At 33.7% G+C, this 21,079-nt stretch overlaps 2 protein-coding genes and 1 pseudogene across 5 annotated transcripts in view; 1 reads left to right on the plus strand and 2 right to left on the minus strand.

Annotated features, from left to right (window-relative positions):
- LOC120348241 (putative MFS-type transporter C09D4.1) overlaps positions 1 to 21,079 on the plus strand; it is a 282,049-nt gene that overhangs the window by 3,966 nt on the left and 257,004 nt on the right. The gene's annotated exons all lie outside the window — the stretch shown is intronic.
- On the minus strand, positions 977 to 6,726 carry LOC144411694 (creatine kinase, flagellar-like; annotated as a pseudogene). The gene is made up of 12 exons (XR_013478164.1): positions 6,482 to 6,726; positions 6,236 to 6,390; positions 6,026 to 6,155; positions 5,781 to 5,952; positions 5,587 to 5,710; positions 5,110 to 5,499; positions 2,572 to 2,764; positions 2,326 to 2,480; positions 2,116 to 2,245; positions 1,871 to 2,042; positions 1,677 to 1,800; positions 977 to 1,589 (listed from the first exon to the last, which is right to left on the minus strand). The product of XR_013478164.1 is annotated as a creatine kinase, flagellar-like (transcript).
- Positions 7,886 to 21,079, minus strand: part of LOC120340602 (uncharacterized) — a 42,404-nt gene continuing 29,210 nt past the window's right edge. The window contains exons 21-28 of one of the 3 annotated variants that reach the window (XM_078113328.1): positions 19,731 to 19,810; positions 18,793 to 18,929; positions 17,993 to 18,230; positions 17,377 to 17,540; positions 15,950 to 16,078; positions 12,653 to 12,797; positions 11,027 to 11,055; positions 7,886 to 10,528 (exon numbers count right to left, since the gene is read on the minus strand). In XM_078113328.1, coding sequence (XP_077969454.1) covers positions 8,828 to 10,528; positions 11,027 to 11,055; positions 12,653 to 12,797; positions 15,950 to 16,078; positions 17,377 to 17,540; positions 17,993 to 18,230; positions 18,793 to 18,929; positions 19,731 to 19,810 — 2,623 coding nt within the window. In that variant the 3' untranslated portion in view covers positions 7,886 to 8,827. Of the gene's footprint in view, positions 10,529 to 11,026; positions 11,056 to 12,652; positions 12,798 to 14,571; positions 15,401 to 15,949; positions 16,079 to 17,376; positions 17,541 to 17,992; positions 18,231 to 18,792; positions 18,930 to 19,730; positions 19,811 to 21,079 lie in introns of those variants that run through there. The other 2 variants (XM_078113342.1, XM_078113388.1) reach the window with 2 other exon arrangements.

Below are 21,079 nucleotides of genomic sequence, written 5' to 3' on the forward strand. Positions count from 1 at the left end.
TATATAATCGGGTTAAAACCTAAAATGTTTTGCCGTTTTTTCGGATCTACACAGATGCTTAGATTTTGAACTACGCAGAACTTCAAAACGGCGCTATTACTGATTAGTCGTCTATTTAGCAAAAAGCAAATTGCAAAATTGTGAATGCTAAAACAATCGATCTTAATATTTTAAGGCTAAACACAATATTTTTTCAAAAATTTGAATTGAATTTAAGACCCAAATTAATAATAAGTATTGTTTTATAATATGCTAGATCTTAAATATAGATCGCTCAAAAAGTTATAAAAGTTTTAGGCTCTTTGCAGACTTCGTTTTTTGGCCTCTAAAATATGCCGTGGTAATCAGATTGTGGCAGCTTCGGGAGTGAGAGTGCGAATGTTTCTCGTATCTGCGTCCGGGACTTCAGTCAAAGTCAGAGCCCTCATCAGGTTTGGTAGACCTCGCGCGAGCTGGACAGTCAAAACTACGGTAATCTGACTTCCGTAACTCTTCTCCAAACATGGCTTTTTTTCTTTTCAAATTCTCTAGTGGTGACAGCTCGGAAACCTTGTAAGCTCGTATATATATCAGTTCGATACATATTTATCCTATCAGGAAAGGATATAAACGCATCAAATCAAAGATAATTAGGATGAAGATTACACCTGACGGATAGACAGTATAATGAGATAAAATTTCTGTTTAAAATATTTCGTCACTTTATTCTATCCCAGACCTATGGCGCTGTCATATTTAAAGTATTTTATTGGGGAATACGACTTGCTACGAAAAGTTTTCCCAAATTATATGGCATAAAATTGCCCTGTTATTTTGGAAAATTCTTAACCGATTGATCCGTCTGTCTATATTATCTTACAATGAATCTAGGTTTGCAAGTAACTGCATCATAACTCATGTCCTACAGCGCCACTAATCTTTATAAAAGCGCATGTACCCTAAGTATGAAGATTTTAATATATATATTTCCATTACATCCATTGCAAATTTCAAGTTAAATGTATTTTGCACGTTTTTATTACTGCACATACGACAATGTCAAGAAATATCACAAAAGTTTTACAGATTATACGTCACAATGTCCTATAATAAAATGTAGTGAATGAAAACTAACTTTAAGAGTTTACAACCATTCAATATGACCATATTATATACAACAGAAAATAGCATCTTTTGTTACTATTACAGAATGCAAATATATATATCAATTGAGGTTATTTCTGTTTGAGTTGCTGAATATCCTCTTCAACACTTTGGCCTTGTTCCAACTTCTTTTCACATTCGATCATAAATTCGACTCCATCCACAACCATTTGTACAAGCTCTACTTCAGAAAATCCAAGACGATCAGCATTTGAAATATCAAAGGTACCTCCTTCAGCTGCAGTGTCCACCCCGCCGGTGCCACGCTTTTGCAAACGAAGTTTCTTAAGAACTTCATCAAACTTTGGTTGTTGAGAGAACAGTGGAATCTTTAAGTGAACTCCCGCGCGGACACCCGTACCCAGATTACTTGGACAAGTGAGAATGTAACCGAGATGTTCATTCCACATGTATTCGTGTCCAAGATCTTGCATATTTTTCTCAATCTACAAGGGAAAACAAACATGGTTAAATTAAATTAGAATATTGGTCAGTTTAATTTAATGAAATATAAATATCCTAATTCAACTTACATCACCTAGTCCTCTGCACCAACGATTAAAAACTTCTTTCATGTTCCCTCCTTTCTGCATTGAAATTACTCTGAGATGGTCTTCCTCATTTACCCAAACAAGGAAGTTCTTTTTGTCGTTGTGCCTGAATTTTTATATGGCATTCTTAATACTGATATATTTCAGTTTGTTTCTGAAGTATGTATGCAACTTACCATATTCCTCTTGCATCGGGCCAATCGCGCGCCATTCCAGCGGAGAGTAACAAAGGAGAAACAGGTTTATCAAAAAGAAAATGATCGTTTATCAATTGTTCTTGTTCTTCATCTGTCATCTTTGCAAGGGGGTAATATTTTCCGTTCAGTTCACCATCGAGTTTTCCAAGAGCTAAAATTCGAGAACATCTCTTTCAATAATTATAACGTTACAAATATACTTCTCAGTAGAAAACAACTTTTACCTTTACAAGATATTTCTTCCACCTTTCGTCTCTCTGCACGGCTACAATGTGGAGGAAGACATAATCCTCTGATACTTCTTCCAGTTCGTACACGAGATGAAAGGACATATTTTTCATCTAAACAATCTCCCTGCGAAATAGGAGAAAGCATGAAATTAATTATTGCACGCTTTGTTTAGCTTCAAATTTACCTAAGAAGTCACATACTACCTTTAAATGTTCTGGGTTGAGATCCGTCTTATGTTTATCCGTTTTCTTGTACCCGTTATGTCTTGCTTCAATTACTGGGTTAAATAATTCCGCGAAGGTTTCATACGACTCTTCGTCTCCCGCTACACATCCGACAGTCATGATGAACGGATGGCCTATATAAAATTGAAGAAAACACAGAATGAAATTATTTGTAATAGCGTGGACCTCTGTAAAATAAAAATTTGTAAATGCAGAATTCTTTACCTGGATTGTCAACCCCAGTTTGAATAGCATTATCAATGCTGAATCCGTTCGGAGTTTGTCGTGACCTCAGTATTTTGTAAATATCTTTAGTCAAGCATTTTGACATATGATTGTTGTGCTTTGATAAATCAGGGAACTCTTCTTGTGCTGTGTATTTTGTTGTGCTAGTGTTTGCCATTTTTACTGCTATTTTGTTCACAGTTGCAAGAGAAGAAACGACCGAGATACTCCTTGTTACTCCAATGATGTGAACAAAAACTGATGGACGTGTCGTATTCATTTGTTGTTTATATATTGAATTCTATTCGCACCTCAGCAAAGTGAAAACTTGAAGGTGTTGCACAAATGTTTTTTTTTGTCGCACATTTAAGCGCGAACAAAATGATTTTATTAGGAGACAAGTCACACGGTCAAAATAAAAATGATGATCAAGTTCACTCGGCGATATTGTGACAAGCATCTCCTTTGTACCATGCCGGTTTCAAATTGAAGCATTGATTTGCTCACGGGTTTATCATTATTCGGAAACCGTTATGTGATTTTTGTATAATAACAAAATGCATACACAGGAAGCAGCAAAGACAAGTGCGAGACATATAAACTGAACGCTAAAATGTCAAAACAATTTATCTCAATACTGCATTATAAAATAACCGGCTTCACCATGCCATAACAAGATAGAATAATAATTGTAACAATGTTAATTAATTATGACACTGTGAATTTTTTGAATGACTCACATGAACATGCAAATACGATTATAAACTAAATGGAACATAAAAAGGTGTAATTAAATCTCGTAATTTCATACATAAGAGCGAACCTGATTTTTGCTTGGCTTATTCTTATCTCGCTGACCAACTGAAACTTTATTATTGGTAGGAATCCCATTAGATTGGACAGTTTTGCTTCACAGCCGTTCCTGCCTCATCCAATTAAGAAGGGTCATACCAGGTGCCACACCTTTTGGATTTAACCTTTCCTAGTTTTTTGCAGTCACAGGAAAACAACTACTTGTTAGAACTATTGGTATTTCATAATTTTATTAATAAAAGATGGAAATCATGTTCATTGCACCAACAAGATTTGTTCATCATGCAGGAAGTTAACGTAGTTGACCCTTTTGTTATAAACAGAGGAAACAGTAACAATGCAACGTTTATATCCTTTGTTTTGTAAAAAATCCAGCAATCTTTCGGTACGTTCAGAGGCAAATCAAATCCTACGTAGTATAAAATTATGGCGTATACGGAGTAAAATTCAATATAATACCATACATAGCAATTATTGAAGGTCAAAATAATAGATTAAAATCATGCTTACCAAAGGTACTATTTATATTGTATATAATTGGGTTAAAACCTAAAATGTTTTGCCGTTTTTTGAATCTCCACAGATGCTTAGATTTTGAACTATGCAGAACTTCAAAACGGCGCTATTACTGATTAGTCGTCTATTTAGCAAAAAGCAAATTGCAAAATTGTGAATGCCCAAAATAATAGATCTTAATATTTGAGGGGTAAATACAAAAATTTTTTAAAAATTTTAATTGAATTTAAGATCAAAATTAATAATAAGTATATATTGTTTTATAATATGCTAGATCTTAATTATAGATCACTGAAAAAGTTATTGAAGTTTTAGGCTCTTTTCAGACTTCGTTCTTTGGCCTCTAAAATATGCCGTGGTAATCAGACTGGTAGCTTCAGGAGTGAGGGTGCGAATGTTTCTCGTATCTGCGTCCGGGACTTCAGTCAAAGTCAGAGCCCTCATCACGTTTGGTAGACCTCGCGCGAGCTGGACAGTCAAAACTACGATAATCTGACTTCCGTAACTCTTCTTCAAACATGGCTTTTTTTCTTTTCAAATTCTCTAGTGGTGACTGCTCGAAAAACTTGTAAGCTCTTATATATATATCAGTTGGATGCATATCAGGAAAGGATATAAACGCATCAAATCAAAGATAATTAGGATGAAGATTACACCTGACGGATTGACAGTAAAATGAGATAAAATTTTTGTTTAAAATATTTCGTCTTTTTATTCTATCCCAGACCTATGGCGCTGTCACATTTAAAGTATTTTAAAGGGGAATACGACTTGCTACGTAAAATTTTTCCAAATTATATGGCATAAAATTGCCCTGGTATTTTGGAAAATTCTTAACCGATTGATCCGTCTATCTATATTATCTTACAATGAATATAGGTTTTTAAGTAACTGCATTATAACTCATGTCCTACAGCGCCACTAATCTTTATAAAAGTGCATGTACCCTAAGTATGAAGATTTTAATATATATATTTCCATTACATCCATCGCAAATTTCAAATTAAATGTATTTTGCACGTTTTTATTACTGCACATACGACAATGTCAAGAAATATCACAAAAGTTTTACAGATTATACGTCACAATGTCCTATAATAAAATGTAGTGAATGAAAACTAACTTTAAGAGTTTTACAACTATTCAATATGACCATATTATATACAACAGAAAATAGCATCTTTTGTTACTATTACAGAATGCAAATATATATATCAATTGAGGCTATTTCTGTTTGAGTTGCTGAATATCCTCTTCAACACTTTGGCCTTGTTCCAACTTCTTTTCACATTCGATCATAAATTCGACTCCATCAACAACCATTTGTACAAGCTCTACTTCAGAAAATCCGAGACGATCAGCATTTGAAATATCAAAGGTACCTCCTTCAGCTGCAGTGTCAACGCCGCCGGTGCCACGCTTTTGCAAACGAAGTTTCTTAAGAACTTCATCAAACTTTGGTTGTTGAGAGAACAGTGGAATCTTTAAGTGAACTCCCGCGCGGACACCCGTACCCAGATTACTTGGACAAGTGAGAATGTAACCGAGATGTTCATTCCACATGTATTCGTGTCCAAGATCTTGCATATTTTTCTCAATCTACAAGGGAAAACAAACATGGTTAAATTAAATTAGAATATTGGTCAGTTTAATTTAATGAATTATAAGTTTCCTAATTCAACTTACATCACCTAGTCCTCTGCACCAACGATTAAAAACTTCTTTCATGTCCCCTCCTTTCTGCATTGAAATTACTCTGAGATGGTCTTCCTCATTTACCCAAACAAGGAAGTTCTTTTTGTCGTTGTGCCTGAATTTTTATATGGTATTCTTAATACTGATATATTTCAGTTTGTTTCTAAAGTATGTATGCAACTTACCATATTCCTCTTGCATCGGGCCAATCGCGCGCCATTCCAGCGGAGAGTAACAGAGGAGAAACAGGTTTATCAAAAAGAAAATGATCGTTTATCAATTGTTCTTGTTCTTTATCTGTCATCTTTGCAAGGGGGTAATATTTTCCGTTCAGTTCACCATCGAGTTTTCCAAGAGCTAAAATTCGAGAACATCTCTTTGAATTATTATAACGTTACAAATATACTTCCCAGTATAAAACAACTTTTACCTTTACAAGATATTTCTTCCACCTTTCGTCTCTCTGCACGGCTACAATGTGGAGGAAGACATAATCCTCTGATACTTCTTCCAGTTCGTACACGAGATGAAAGGACATATTTTTCATCTAAACAATCTCCCTGCGAAATAGGAGAAAGCATGAAATTATTTATTGCACTCTTTGTTTAGCTTCAAATTTACCTAAGAAGTCACATACTACCTTTAAATGTTCTGGGTTGAGATCTGTCTTATGTTTATCCGTTTTCTTGTATCCGTTATGTCTTGCTTCAATCACTGGGTCAAATAATTCCGCAAAGGTTTCATACGACTCTTCGTCTCCCGCAACACATCCGACAGTCATGATGAACGGATGGCCTATATAAAATTGAAGAAAACACAGAATGAAATTGTTTGTAATAGCGTAGACCTCTGTAAAATAAAAATTTGTAAATGCAGAATTCCTTACCTGGATTGTCAACCCCAGTTTGAATAGCATTATCAATGCTGAATCCGTTCGGAGTTTGTCGTGACCTCAGTATCTTGTAAATATTTTCAGTCAAGCATTTTGACATGTGATTGTTGTGCTTTGATAAATCAGGAAACTCTTCTTGTGCTGTGTATTTTGTTGTGCTAGTGTTTGCCATTTTTACTGCTATTTTGTTCACAGTTGCAATAGAAGAAACGATCAAGATACTCTTTGTTACTCCAATGATGTGAACAAAAACTGATGGCCGTGTCGTATTCATTTGTTGTTTATATATTAAATTCTATTCGCACCTCGGCGAAGTAAAAACTTGAAGGTGTTGCACAAATGTTTTTTTTGTCGCACATTTAAGCGCGAACAAAATGATTTTATTAGGAGACAAGTCACACGGTCAAAATAAAAATGATAATCAAGTTCACTCAGCGATATTGTGACAAGCATCTCCTTTGTACCATGCCGGTTTCAAATTGAAGCATTGATTTGCTCACGAGTTTATCATTATTCGGAAGCCGTTATGTGATTTCGATTCAAATTGAAGATGCTCACAAGTAAAGAAGTCATGTTCTCAGTTGGATTATTCAAAATTAGACGTTTAGAAATATCCCAAAATTAATTTGAGTGAGTAACGATACAAATCTGATGTGTGTGTAGATTGATACCAATAGCAGAATCACAAAATTTCAGTTTGGATTCATGTCGAATAGGGATTACGATAATTTGATTACAAAGATGCTACAAATTGACCCCTCCGCCCAATCTTCTTAACAAATATAGCTCAATTCTCTCGCATCCCACGAATCTAAGATAAAAAAGGCTCAGACAACATTGAACACGATTTAAATTAAATATTCGATTGTAGGAGATGAAAAGTAACGCCTCTTGTTAAAATAGCGTAACCTATATAACTTTATAAAAATGTCTCGAAAGTATGAAAGTTAGAGAGCATGATTTGGGCTTCGCATCGGCTCAAATTCTCCAGCCATATGGGAATGGAGTTTAATCAGGTCAGAGCAGCGTTGACTCAATATTTCACGCTCTGAGAAGACATAACTAAACCAATATACCAGCCTTTGGCCAAAAAGCACCACTCGTCAGGTTCTGCTCGGCATATTTAAACTTGCGTCGATATATCGGACCCGCGTAATTTTACGTCAAATTCAACGCACCTAAGGTAAACGCTTCCTGCACCTTTACCCGTGCCTCTCCATTTCTCTACTTATTTGTCTAGTAACCAACTAGTTAAAAGAATACACTTTCTTCGCGGTTTTAACCATATTTTGTCTCGAATTATGAAATCTGCTCCGGAGTAGAACATCAATGCCGGGATTGATTAAATATCACAATGTCACTCAAGCCAAGTCTGATTCTAATCTGAACATGAATTAGGTGGTTGAGCAACACCGCTTTCCAATGTATACTAAACAGCTTCATTTTAGTAAGAGTCAATGAAAGAAAACAATATTATTACTTGAAAAATAAAAAGTAAGGGCGAATACATCTTTTTAAAAACGGCAAGTACAGAAAAATATTCACCAAGTGGGTAAGAAGAAGACAGACCATCCTCTGAACAAAAATAAATAAATTCAGTAGCATTCTCTGAAACAGAAGCATTCAAAAACATACATATATCAGCTCCAGCAGCACATAACTTATGTTTTCTCCATTGCTCAAAAGGACACTGCTCTCGTAGAAGTTAATTATATAAGTATATGAGACAAGGATGGCGAGCACCCAACACCAGCTTACTCATCTGGCCAACAAGTTATTTTACTGTAAACTGGCAAAATAGTTTGTAACATATAAAACAAAACATATAGAAAAAATAAACAAAATAAGATATTGTAAGATAATATTCATAAAAAAAAAATTAAAATCAAAACAATAATGAGTCCTAGAACGGCCAGCGTTTAGTATAATTTTTAGCCAATCGGGCAATGATGAGTTGCAAAAAAGTTGTAAAATGTACCACGATTCTCTAGATATTGTTACGTCTTCTTGTAAATCATTCCTTTATGTGAAGCTGAAAAAATTAACAACATGTCTGCTAATGACAGAAAAACAAATTTGTTTGTATAATAACAAAATGCATACACAGGAAGCAGCAAAGACAAGTGCGAGACATATAAACTGAACGCTAAAATGTCAAAACAATTTATCTCAATACTGCATTATAAAATAACTGGCTTCACCATGCCATAACAGGATAGAATAATATTGTAACAATGGCAATTATGACACTGTGAATTATTGGAATGACTCACATGAACATGCAAGTACGATTATATAAACTAAATGGAACATAAAAAGGTGTAATTAAATCTCGTAATTTCATACATAAGAGCGAACTTGATTTTTGCTTGGCTTGTTCTTATCTCGCTGACCAACTGAAACTTTATTATTGGTAGGAATCCCATTAGATTGGACAGTTTTGCTTCTCAGCCGTTCCTGCCTCATCCAATTATGAAGGGTCATACCAGGTGCCACACCTTTTGGATTTAACCTCTCCATAGCAGATTGTTGTGCACTAGACATTGAAGTCAGATCATGCATTGACAAATTTTGATTTGCTTTTTTAAAATTAGATTTCAAAGCTCTATTAGAAAAAGATGGGGCATGCTCTTCAAGATCTTGTAGTCCAGATAATGTGTGCCGTCGAATAATAGTACTCTTTTTATTACCACGAGAAGATGGCTTTCTTCGAATTTGTTGGCCATGAAAAAGTCTCTCCGTTGCAGTCAATTGTTTGCCAGGAGACGTATTTAAGGTTGTGTGACTTGAAAAATTCAAATCATTTTCATTACCAGCAAAACGAATTCCCCTTCGTTTTGGGTCATACCGACTGAACATTCTTTCAGAAGTCGCTGTTGTAGGTGCACCAGAAACCACATTCTCTTTTAACGGACTCTTGCCCTTTTTAGGTTGTCTGTAAGAAGCAACATCCGGCGACAACTTCCCAGGAGCATCCTTTTTCAGGTGAGGTGACTTCTTTTTATCACTAGTTAAACTGGACGTAGAAGTTTTCCGTTTGGACGAATTATCAGATTTGCTGGGTGTTGACTGTCTCAATGACTTACTGCTGTCACTGGAAGTTCTTGGACTAACAGTACGTTTCACCGGAACTGGTAATTCACCAACCAGTCGTTCATGAATAACGCCGGGCGAATTTTCAGTAACTTCAGCGTTATTTGACTGCACTACAACAGATTCAGCATGTTGCTTCTTGACTGCAAAAGTATCAACGACATTTTGTTTAGTAGAAGTAACTTTCTCAATTTTGGGTGGTTCGAGATACTTTGGAGGGAGCAACTTATCACTTTTTGTGGCCGAATCAGGATTCTGGTGTGGTGTGACCGCAACCGAAGGAGTAGATGAAGAATGTTGTGTGCTTAAAGGTGCTTGCATTGATGAAGAGCTAGAAAAAGTTGTGGTTGATTTTGAGGCAATATCTGTATGGGAATCTTTTGAATTTCTGATATAAGGGTTAGGTGGGTGTCTGTATTGTGGTGCATCCTTTAAGCGTGTTACATCATGTAAAGGAAAAGGTGGTGTTTTGTGTACTGGGTGCATTTCATGAGCAGAAGCTATGAGGCGTGCATCAGGGTCCGAACTTATGCGACTTCGACCACGATGGGGTACTGGAGGTGGAAAAACAATAGGGTTGGCAAGAATTGTGCTATGACGAGGAGTGGTTCTAGGTGAAGAATCTGCTGAAGAAAACGCAGGAAATGTTTGACCAATCGTGGTAATTCTTTCGATGTGTTCATTGTAGAATTGGAACAATCTTTCACTGACATTTGGAATCCCTGAAGTAGAAGTAGCAACACCTGGAGAAATTGGTGGTTTGGCATCAACATCTGCTACTACTTCCTCCCTCTTTCTGACTGAATCAATGTCACTTGTAAACTTGTAATCTTCAAAACCTCCATGATCTTCCAAAGTAGCAGGCTGGCTTCCCTGCTTCCACTTTTTTCCAAATAGCAGATCCATCAAATCGCGTGAGAATGAGTCTTTTTCTGAATCATCAGAGCCCTGAAACAGTTATATTTTCAACATCAATATCGAAAACATACGTTAATAAATGAACTCTAAAGTGTAGTAAAGATGAAATCAATGAAATGTTCAGATATAGGAGCTTTGAAGATATGTAGCAAATATCACAGCAAAAGATGACATGATTGTTGACTTTGCATCGGCAGAGCAGCCATTCGATGTTATGCAAACCAATAGAATAAAAAAGCAATTTTCACCAGAAATTCGAAGCGAACCAAATGCATGATTGAATATTGCTTAAAATCATAACTATTACCAACAATTGAAGATGGTCCAGTTCGTAAAAAACCACCAGACAGCTTACGTAATGGCTTTATTATCTTTGTACTTATCATTAAAACAGACAATAAAGCATGTCTAAGTACTTCACAAAATTTCGGATTACAAAGTTATTATCTATGATACGATGAGTTTTAAAAAAGATCTAATTGAATTTCATGTGTAAATCAATATGATATTATCATGAATTCTTCTTACCTTTGATTTCGCAGATTCACTGGTGTTACCTGTGGTGACGATAACACAAATTTTACACACTTTATCATGCAAAACAACAAGTCCAAAAATAACACACATAAAACAAGTTTTTTTTGTCTGTCGAAATCGACACCAAATAACACTGCAAGTCATGCTTGTGAAATATGCGAGTCGAAGTATCTTTGAAAATGGGATGCCAATCAAGTGGATGACGCAAGTGTTAATTTGAAAACTAGTAATAGGGAATACAGTAATGCAGTATATAGTGTATCAGGCCACCTTTCACAAAAACAGGCCAAATGTACTCTGTGGAAAACGACTATAATTAGTCTAAATAGCAAATTGACACAGCTGTGAGAAAAAAGCTGACCAGGAGGTATTTTCGAGAGTAAGCCACCCAATCTAACTCAACCCAAGTTGAGGAGAGTGTCAGTGAGAGTTGAGAACAAGTATATTTCATACACTTCATGAGGTCAACTTTTTACTTTTGACTAGGCTCTTTACACAATATAAGCAAGAACAATTTTCTGTAGGTACTTATCTAGGTATCTAAAGTAATATTAGTACATCTATTGCTTCTAGAACAGCCATTCGGGGAAATCAGCAGCATCCAGTCATTCATACTATATTTGTATTATCACAGACATGGAGATAACTTTAAAGATAATTATTTTTAAATAGTAATAAAGCTTGCAATTTGAAAATTTTCAAGATAATATCTAATCAATCCAATGAGTTTACTGCTGGGATATTATTTTATAAGCTTATACAAAACAAATGATATTGATTCGACAAACTCCTCACCAATATGTTATTCAATTTAAGTTTGTTAATAGATTCCTTACAGCTATCATTCCTATCACAATCAATGCAAAAAAAATTGTCATTTTTGTGTTACTAAATCATTTCATTAAGTCAAGAATTTCCAACCGATTCAGATATGCATCCAAGCAAGATGATATCATAAAAGTTTGGAAAGAGGAGAATCACCGTCATATCAAAGCATACGAAAGATATTAGCATGCATAAAAATATTTGTTTTTAAATTAAAGTTAGGGCATCATAACGATTTGGTGACTTATATTTCGAAGTTGATATTTATAAATATGACGTCACTTGAATCATAGAAAATCAGAGATTCGGTTCATTGAGTACTATAACAAAGCAAGATTCGCTGTTTGTAAAATTTGGCGTCCAGTAAAAGAATGATTGACGTAATAAGGCCCATTTAAAACAGTGGTTTTCAACCAGGGTTTAAATTCAAATCCGAGAGTCTATACCAATACATGTAGATTGCTAAATCATAACCAAATACCTAATATGTTTGCTACTATTTTTAAACTTGCCACCCATTAAAGATCATTTTGTTTTGCCAGTATTAGGTTTGCTTTATATACCTATTTATAGTTTATACAATTCAGACAAATAAACAATTGTACAGGGCTTCCTGATGCATGTGGAATGTTTCAATGAGGCTGTTCTACCACTAGGTTGAAAACCACTTATTTAGATGGATGACCATAATTTGCTTTCATTGGGAGTTCGTTATGTACTTTTGACACCAAATTGGCCAATTCAATTTTTATGTCCAGTTAAATTATTAGAACTCTACGAGCCATTAATTACCGGTATCTCCTGGTTTTCTTCCAACGTTATCGAGCAAAAACTCGATACTTGGAACAGCTTCTCGTTCTTTCTCCGCAGGGACGGATGTTTGAGTCGGAATATTCGGTGCAGCTTCATCAGAATTTTCAGAAAAAAACCATTCGGCCTAAAACAAAAAATGAACCAAAAATAAACTAAAAATAATGAAAACAGGATAAATACATGCAATATGAATGATGAAAATAATAAAATAACATAAATCTGGAAAATATTGTTCTACTTTACATGAAAAAATAAAAATGGATAGCATTAGAATATCTGAAAAAAAATAATTTATTATAGCCTCTTTTTTCAGTCAAACGTAATAATTGGAAAGAATCATGTGCCACAAATCTTTGAATGAAATTGAAAATAATTTTAAAATAAAAAAAAACAGGCAATCAAATAATATATCATCAACATGCACTTTGAAATATTGTAAAAAAAGAAATGTAACGAAAATATCTTGCAGAACAGAAATTAACTTTGGGTAACTAACTAACAATGACTTGGTTTGGCACTAAATTCCAATCCTAATGCAAAGAGTATGCACATAATCGTGTGCGTTCTTTTCTTGTAGACTTCGAATTCCAGTTAATTGCGGACTATGCTGGTTGCAAGACGTATTTTTGAACAAGTGCAAATGTTTCTGAATGACCGACACTTGTGCTTTAAAAATTTCATAACCAGATTTTGCTGTATGATTCGGAAAATATTCCCTAATTTTCAAAAAATATAAAAGTATAAAAAAGCAGACCAAAGTACACAGTTTCCAAATGTAATAACTTTATTACTCAAACTGAATTAAAAGATAGAAAAATTGTTTAATACAACACTTCAGAAGAAAAATTTACATTTCTGGAAAGTACTTTTCACAAATAAAATATGGAACTTAACGAAACGTCATGAAAAAGCTGTAAATACATTAACTACGCAATAGCATTTTACATTTAAAAAATTAAATCCAAATAGAATACTGAACAAGAAAAGGGAAAAATTCTAAAATGGCAGTTTTTAGGCAGAAAAACAAAACTAATATACTTGCACTGAAAATGGTTATACTGGAAATCATATTAGAATGCGAAAATGGCACCAAAACTGGTTGTCACTTAATATTGCTGAGGGGTTCAAATTTTTTATTGATATGCTTATTCTGATAAAAAGATTTTAAAAACCTATTGCAGAAATAAATATAGATAGCGTAATAGATGACTGCTGTTCATACACTTATGATTTGTAAAAGACTTGCGCCAACTGTTGTTTGGAGATATACCAACTGATATTAGGAATCTTACCAATTATGAAATCGATTATGGAACGCTTTAATGTACGTTGATATACAAGCCAAATATTTCTACTCATTTGATGCATAATCTAATGAGTGTCAATATCTATGTATGTCAAAATGACCAGACAAATGAATACTTATCTTCAAAAATATTTTGCGTACGACTCTTTATACAGCATTGCTATATCCAAGCATGTGATCACACCCAGAACGATCACTAATGAGCAATCACACCAAACCAAATTTTTGGATTGCATTAATAGAATGGGAATACATATTCTATTGTCTTACTGCATAGAAAGTATCCCGAAAAGCAGTTTTTTAAATATAGGACAATGTCATCAAAACAGTGAGGAGCTGGGTACGAGTGAGTACATTTAAGTGAGGAGCTGGGTACGAGCAGAACAATGATTGAATCCTTATTGATTTGTTTGACAAGCTACAACAATCTTTGAAATAGAATCCATTTGTGCATTGAAATAACTTGTTGTGATATAATAAATTTAATGGGCAATTAACCTTTTCATAATAAAATGTCATATAAATCAATAATCATTAAATGATGGGAAATTTGCACTAATCTTTTTAAATTTGGGAAATACCCTTCAAAATAAAAATTTACTTGGGTGTCATCCATAAGCTGAAGCCTGATCAAGACCAATTCAATTTTGAGTCTTGTGTCATTTGTGACTTGAGTTGAGTAAGCCCTCAAGTTAGAGGCCATGCAAAAAGCTATGTTAATCATTGTAAAAGTCGCGACTTAAGCAGAGTCAATCATAAAAATTTACTCAAGTGAAATCTTCTCAAAAATCTACTCAAGTGCAATATAAAACATGTGTCATTTATGACTCAAGTCGAGTCAGAGTTGAGTAAAATCTGAGTCATTGTGTCAGAGATCATAAAAGAGCAACTCAAGCAAAGTCATATATAAAAATTTACACAAGTCCAAGTCTTCTCAAAATATACTGAAGTCCTGTAATGATTTGCATTGTCCAAATCCCGCCATATAATACAAAAGTTGAAAAAATAATAATGAGACTAGTCTGCTACAACTATGCACAGTGACGGCTGGTAGTAGATGCAAATTGTGACTTTTTGGTATAATTCTCGTTCATGAAAAACAATTTGTTTACATATAATTGAAATACGTAAAAAGAAATAAGATTTGGCGGACGTCAAATAAAACAAAAAAGTATTTTTTGCTTATATAAAAATTCAAAATTATTGATATGGGTCAGCAATGTTTTATTATCATGGCTCAATATAATCTCATGCTTGATCATGCGTGAGCAAATAGCTCAACCATAGAAACTGTGACATTTGATCAAGCCTGATTATGTTCATGTAAGGTTTTTGTGTGGTTGACATCATGATCTTCAACTATGAAAGCTTCGTATGAATGCCGGTATTTCCTCATGTTCTCCTTGGAAGAAGAATTGTGACTACGCAGGATACATAGAGAAAAATTAGGTTTAGACAAATATGGATAAATCACACAATACGACTCAAAAATTCCTGCATATGGTATCCCTGCTATTCGTTTCCATAGAACATTGTTATAGTTTAGGATTGCATAAATACTTGGAGAAAAAGGCAAAATTTGCTCAAAAATTATGATATGGCTGCAAAATAGGTCCATTCAGGCACGAACACGTGGAAAATATTTATCTGCCTCATTTTAGACATTCCACAATTGATAACAATTATCGAAATAACTATCTGAAAATATTCCATTCCAGATAAACAAACGATAGTGAGGCCGAGGGTATAGTAAATAATAAAGTTCTGTGCAAAAAATGGAGTGCATCAATCACAAGGATATTTCTGTTCTATCATCACTGTTAAATTAGGCATAAATGTTTGCCTACCCATACCAGGTAGACACTAATAAGATGTTGTCATTTTCGCAAAAATTTGCAAAAAAAAATTGAGATAAAAGATGAAAAGAGCAATCATTTACATGTTTTTAAACTATAATTACTGAGACTTACATGTTCAATGATGCTTTCTATAATTCTGCATTGATCTGACATATCTGTGACCATGGTGGCAGTGTTGTCTGCTGCTGTATTACGAACTAATGTTGGACCGAAAACAATCGCGAGATTGCGGACTTCCATCTGTCACAGAAGTAGACAGAATAAAGATTTGTACTTATGATTACTATATATCTAGATCATAGATGTACTAACACATAGATGATATTAACTTAATTAGCATTCTTGGTGCCAATATTATTGTTCATTATTGTATTGTATTGTATGTTTTATCAAATTGTCATTTACCAAAAACAAGATGGTATATCACAATGTAAATGCATAAAAAAATACCTAAAAAAAAATAAAACTTAAGTGTTTTTAACAAATGAATATTTCCTTTTTTATGTTCAACTTTTAAACACAAATTTGAATAATAAAGTATTGAAAAATATATTCATCTACTAAAAATTCTCAGAAAAATTTTGTTAAATTATGTAGTTTCGAGTTTTTCAACCATATAGATAGATACCAATTAGTATTAAATTTGATATTTTTTAAAGTCTATGATCCAAACTTTTTGTATGAGTCACTGTGAAAAGCCCATTATAAAGAAATATTAATCTTTATAGCATCAATAAATACACAACATTAGAAGTTTCCATGAATCTAAATATAAACACGGAAAACAAAATATCGATGAAGCCGAGCTGAATGTCTGCGTAATATACAATAAACAGTAGACTATAAACTATGATCCTAAAATAGAACAGGTATGACTATGTTATGAATATTTAAAATAGTGAATTTGCATTTGAAAAGGAAAACATTATGAAAAAAGTGCCACAATAAGTCTAATTTTGGAATTTCCCCATAGTATCAAATGCATAATTTTTCGACTTCAAATAGATTGAATCTCCATGACTATCAATAAAAACACAAGCCAGAGGTTTCCAAATGTGATGTGTTCAGTTTGTTTAATATAAGATACGCACCATTGGAAAGAAAATTTGATTTTGTTAACATTAAAATATGTCAAATAAGAGTTTTACATTTCACATTTAAATGATGCTACATGTGAGCTTGTTTATGTGCATATAAATGATAATAACGTGACTGGATGCGCACATAAAAAAAAATTTTTTAGGAAATGGAATGATATTTCGCAACACTCGAAATTGGAAGGTGATGCAAACAGTGACATAAATCAATGTTCAAGATTGCAACGAGTACAAGGACAACGAGGTGTTTTGTGACCCTGCTTCGAACAATGCTTTGAACGAGCAGCTACTGATACTTAGAACATGTATGCTTCGAAAATATTTTCCCGACAGATTACACTCTGAAAGAGGCGATATTCTTGTTGTAAATCTCCAATCTGTTATGCCACTCATATTATTGAGATTCCTCTCAACACACTATACAAAAATGATAATACTGACCTTATTTTCTTGGCAGTTATCAGCAATAAGTCGAAGATGACATATTAAAAATTTGAGTGTTTCATAATGAGGACCGGGCAACATATGTACGAGTCTTCGTAAACTGTTCAATCTGTCTTCTGCCGTTGGTCTACGATTTGCTTGGATGAAGTCGTGATATAACTCTAAATGAAGGTAATAATTTGAGTGCTGCTATATAATTAGGTATGTAGGTGTAAGACCTATTTTTACCAACTACGGTTATCTTTTCCGATTTAATAGTGTATTTTTGCCTTGGTTCATTTTCATTAACAGCATTAGGAACTTGCTAGCAATATAAAATCTTAGATGTCGATACTTAACAATGAATAGCTATGGACTGGTATTTGAAAATACCACTTGAAAAGAACTGCATAGGGATAAGCAAAAGGGCTAAACATACACCAGAACCTATGAATGAAGGAAAGGAATCTGATAAATGCATCCATTGAAAATTGCATAAAAAATCAAATCGAAGTCTCTATCTCATTAAAAAATTGAATAAAATTTAGTTCAAAAATGCTCAAATTTTGATGGCCCAAGTATTCAATTCTGTCACAGTTAACTTATTTATTTTTAAGACAACTTCATTACTTACCATTTGTAAACAATGGTTCTGGTAATTTACGGAAAAATGATTTTAAAAGTGAAGAAACCACATTAAGGTCTCTCAATCTTTCATCTTCTTGTCGTATCGATTCAACTCCGTGATTATTTAAATCCTCCTGCAGAGCAGAGAGAGATGCATTGTTTCCAGGAACTCTGTAAATTCCAGTGAAATGTAGACCACGTTCCTCCACGATACGACAAGACAAGTCAACGATAAACGGCACAAACTGAAAATGAGATAATTATTAGAAATCAGTATCCAGTATTTCAACCGCAGGGTGTGCAACCTGCGGCCCGCAAAGAGAAATTTCGTAACCTGCGGAAAAGCGCCAATTTTAAATAGCGTGCGCCCCACGAAACTAGGAAGTGCAAGTAATTCCAATCCTTTTGCGTTGTAAAGTCTATACCTGAGTCCAATTTAACCGAGCATACGAAGCAACCTATCCCTGAGATACAAATATCTGAATTCAACTTTACTTTTTCGAACACTTTCTCACTCCTATTAGCATTTAAACTGAATATTTTCTATAAAAAAGATGGGTATTTGCCATATTAGTCAGGAAAGATTTTTATAACCATTGGTTTAAACTGACTATCATAAGAGAATCTACTTATATATTTTCAGGCATTTATCAATGTACTGAAAGGCAGTACCCAGTTAGTATACATAAAGTGCTCTTGTCAATAAAATCCTATGAAAATTTTAAAAAATTATTAGAAATCAAATTTATGGATATTCACTAAACAAGGTTCATCAGAAAACAAGCTATAAACAAAAAAATTCCTTACTTCATTAGAAGCTGATGGTGGACAATCTTCTAAATGAACACCAAATGTCCCGCTTAGTGCAAAAGGTTGTCCAGTACCGAACTTTTTAACAATTTTATTTACACTTCCTCTCCACTTGAACCTTCTAGATCCATCAACTGTAATGAATGGTTAAAATTTGATAATAAACAACTCTATTATATGTACTCAGTGAAACAATAACAGGGTATGATGCTATTGCATGAAATGGGCTATATTGAGCGAAGTTTTCTTTCTTATAAAGACACTATTTAAATCAAGAGTGAGTAAGGCTATTGGATCAGGGGCCAAAAATTTTGCCCACCTAGATGGACGGGCCATGTAAATGTGACAAGCTACATTTTATGAACACTATTTACAGTGTTACAAAAGTAAAATTGGAAAACAATATGCCTCGTGCCAAAAATAAATTTAATCGCAATCTCAACAAATTCCTTGAGCTATTTTTCAGCTAAAACATCAAAATTTGGTTTCAGTTTGGTTGTGACAGCATCAGGTGGGCCAGATTGAATTCCCAAAGTGGTCAAATCTGGCCCGCGAGCAGTAGTTTGCTCATGTCAAATCAAAATACTGTATTATTTAAAATACTTCTTGATCCCAGGAATGGTCAAAACCATATAACTAGATATTCAGAACACATTCTGAATCTGAATAATAGGAGTTTAAAATTTATCCCATGTAGAGGAAGTCGATAGCACAGCCTATGTACAACATAATCTCATACATACATTTAAGCAAAAATTAGGAAGAAGACAGTCAGTTGTGCACTATATGTCTAAAATATATATGTTACAAAATTGCATTCATTTGAGCTTAAAAAAAGACTGTATGTGAATAGTCTTTTTTTAGGCTTAAATGTATTGTATACAATAATGTTTATGAATTTCTATTTTCACTTTTTAGAATCATTAGAAACATACCATCTTTAACTTGCAAATTATTATTTTTGATGTTCGGTTTCGGTGATCTTTTTCTGTTTACTCTCTTGTCTGATTTAGGACTGAAAAACAAAGATCAATAAAATTAATTAATCAATGATATCATACAATATCACATTATTACTAGAAAGTGCAGAGATCGAAACCAACTATTATTTTAAGGGCTATTAATCAAATGGTATAAAACGAAAGTGTGAAACACCTTATGAAACTATTGATCTCTCGTGGCTGATTGTTTACAAAAATAAGTGCACACAATGAGTAGGGTGAGCAATGTTGAACTAGGAAGATTACAGTCTTTGCCTTGCAGTGGCTCCTTGTACAGAGTATTGGGCATGGCGCACAACCTGAACCCTAACCTGGTACACATAATATGTTCAGGATGTGCGACATCTTGGTGCCCATACTAGCGAGTGGCATATAATAAGTCATAATAAAAATGCCTCATCATTGATAAAACTGCAAAGGCATGTCGAAACGAAAAGACTGAGATTTCAATAGTTGCTCATTTATAGAATTTTCCACAATAAAAATCTGAAGAAACCAGATGAAATGATGAACTATTGATGAACTAGACAAAAATGATCTTCCCCTACAACAATATGAATAGATTACAGAAGTATTAATACTCAGCTAACTTTGGAAACAATCAAGCCCACTAATAGCCTAATAGGCGATCATTTTAAATATAAAATTACTGCATTAACGTCATACTCCAATAATTTAAATTGCTAATGACAGAACCACCCTAGCTATGATGTCATAATATTATGATGATGGCCAAAATTAATGGAAATCATAGGGCTATTGATCACAATAATATGCAATTTGCACGCCCTTCCTTGTTGAAAATATAATTCCCAAGTCTAGCTATTAGAAAATGTTTATACTCAAAAAAGTAATATTTGAATTGAATACATTCAATATTAACTTGTATTAACCATAAACATTCAAATTCAACTAAATAAATATTTCCTTATCATCTTTTTTTTTAGTATAATTTTAACAATAATGTAGGTAATAGTATTTTCAACAACAAACGTGGTGATAGAATTCATCAAAAAAAAAGGCTTTTTGACAAGTGAGAAATTTCCAAAAAACATATCTGTTTACTTTTAATTCATAAACAGATGAATTTCAAAAAAATAGGTTCAAATAATAAAACTATTTTTGGGAATACATTCTAAAAAATTTACAATGCAGTTTGAGCCATCGCTGCTATATCTTTATACCACTCATAATTCACCAAGTATAAAGCACAGCAACCTATTTTTTCCAGAATTATGCTATTTGCAAGTACAGACAACTAAAATTTAAACAAAAATAGTTCT

This window comes from Styela clava, chromosome 1 (assembly GCF_964204865.1).
Source record: "Styela clava chromosome 1, kaStyClav1.hap1.2, whole genome shotgun sequence".
Lineage (NCBI taxonomy): Eukaryota > Metazoa > Chordata > Ascidiacea > Stolidobranchia > Styelidae > Styela > Styela clava.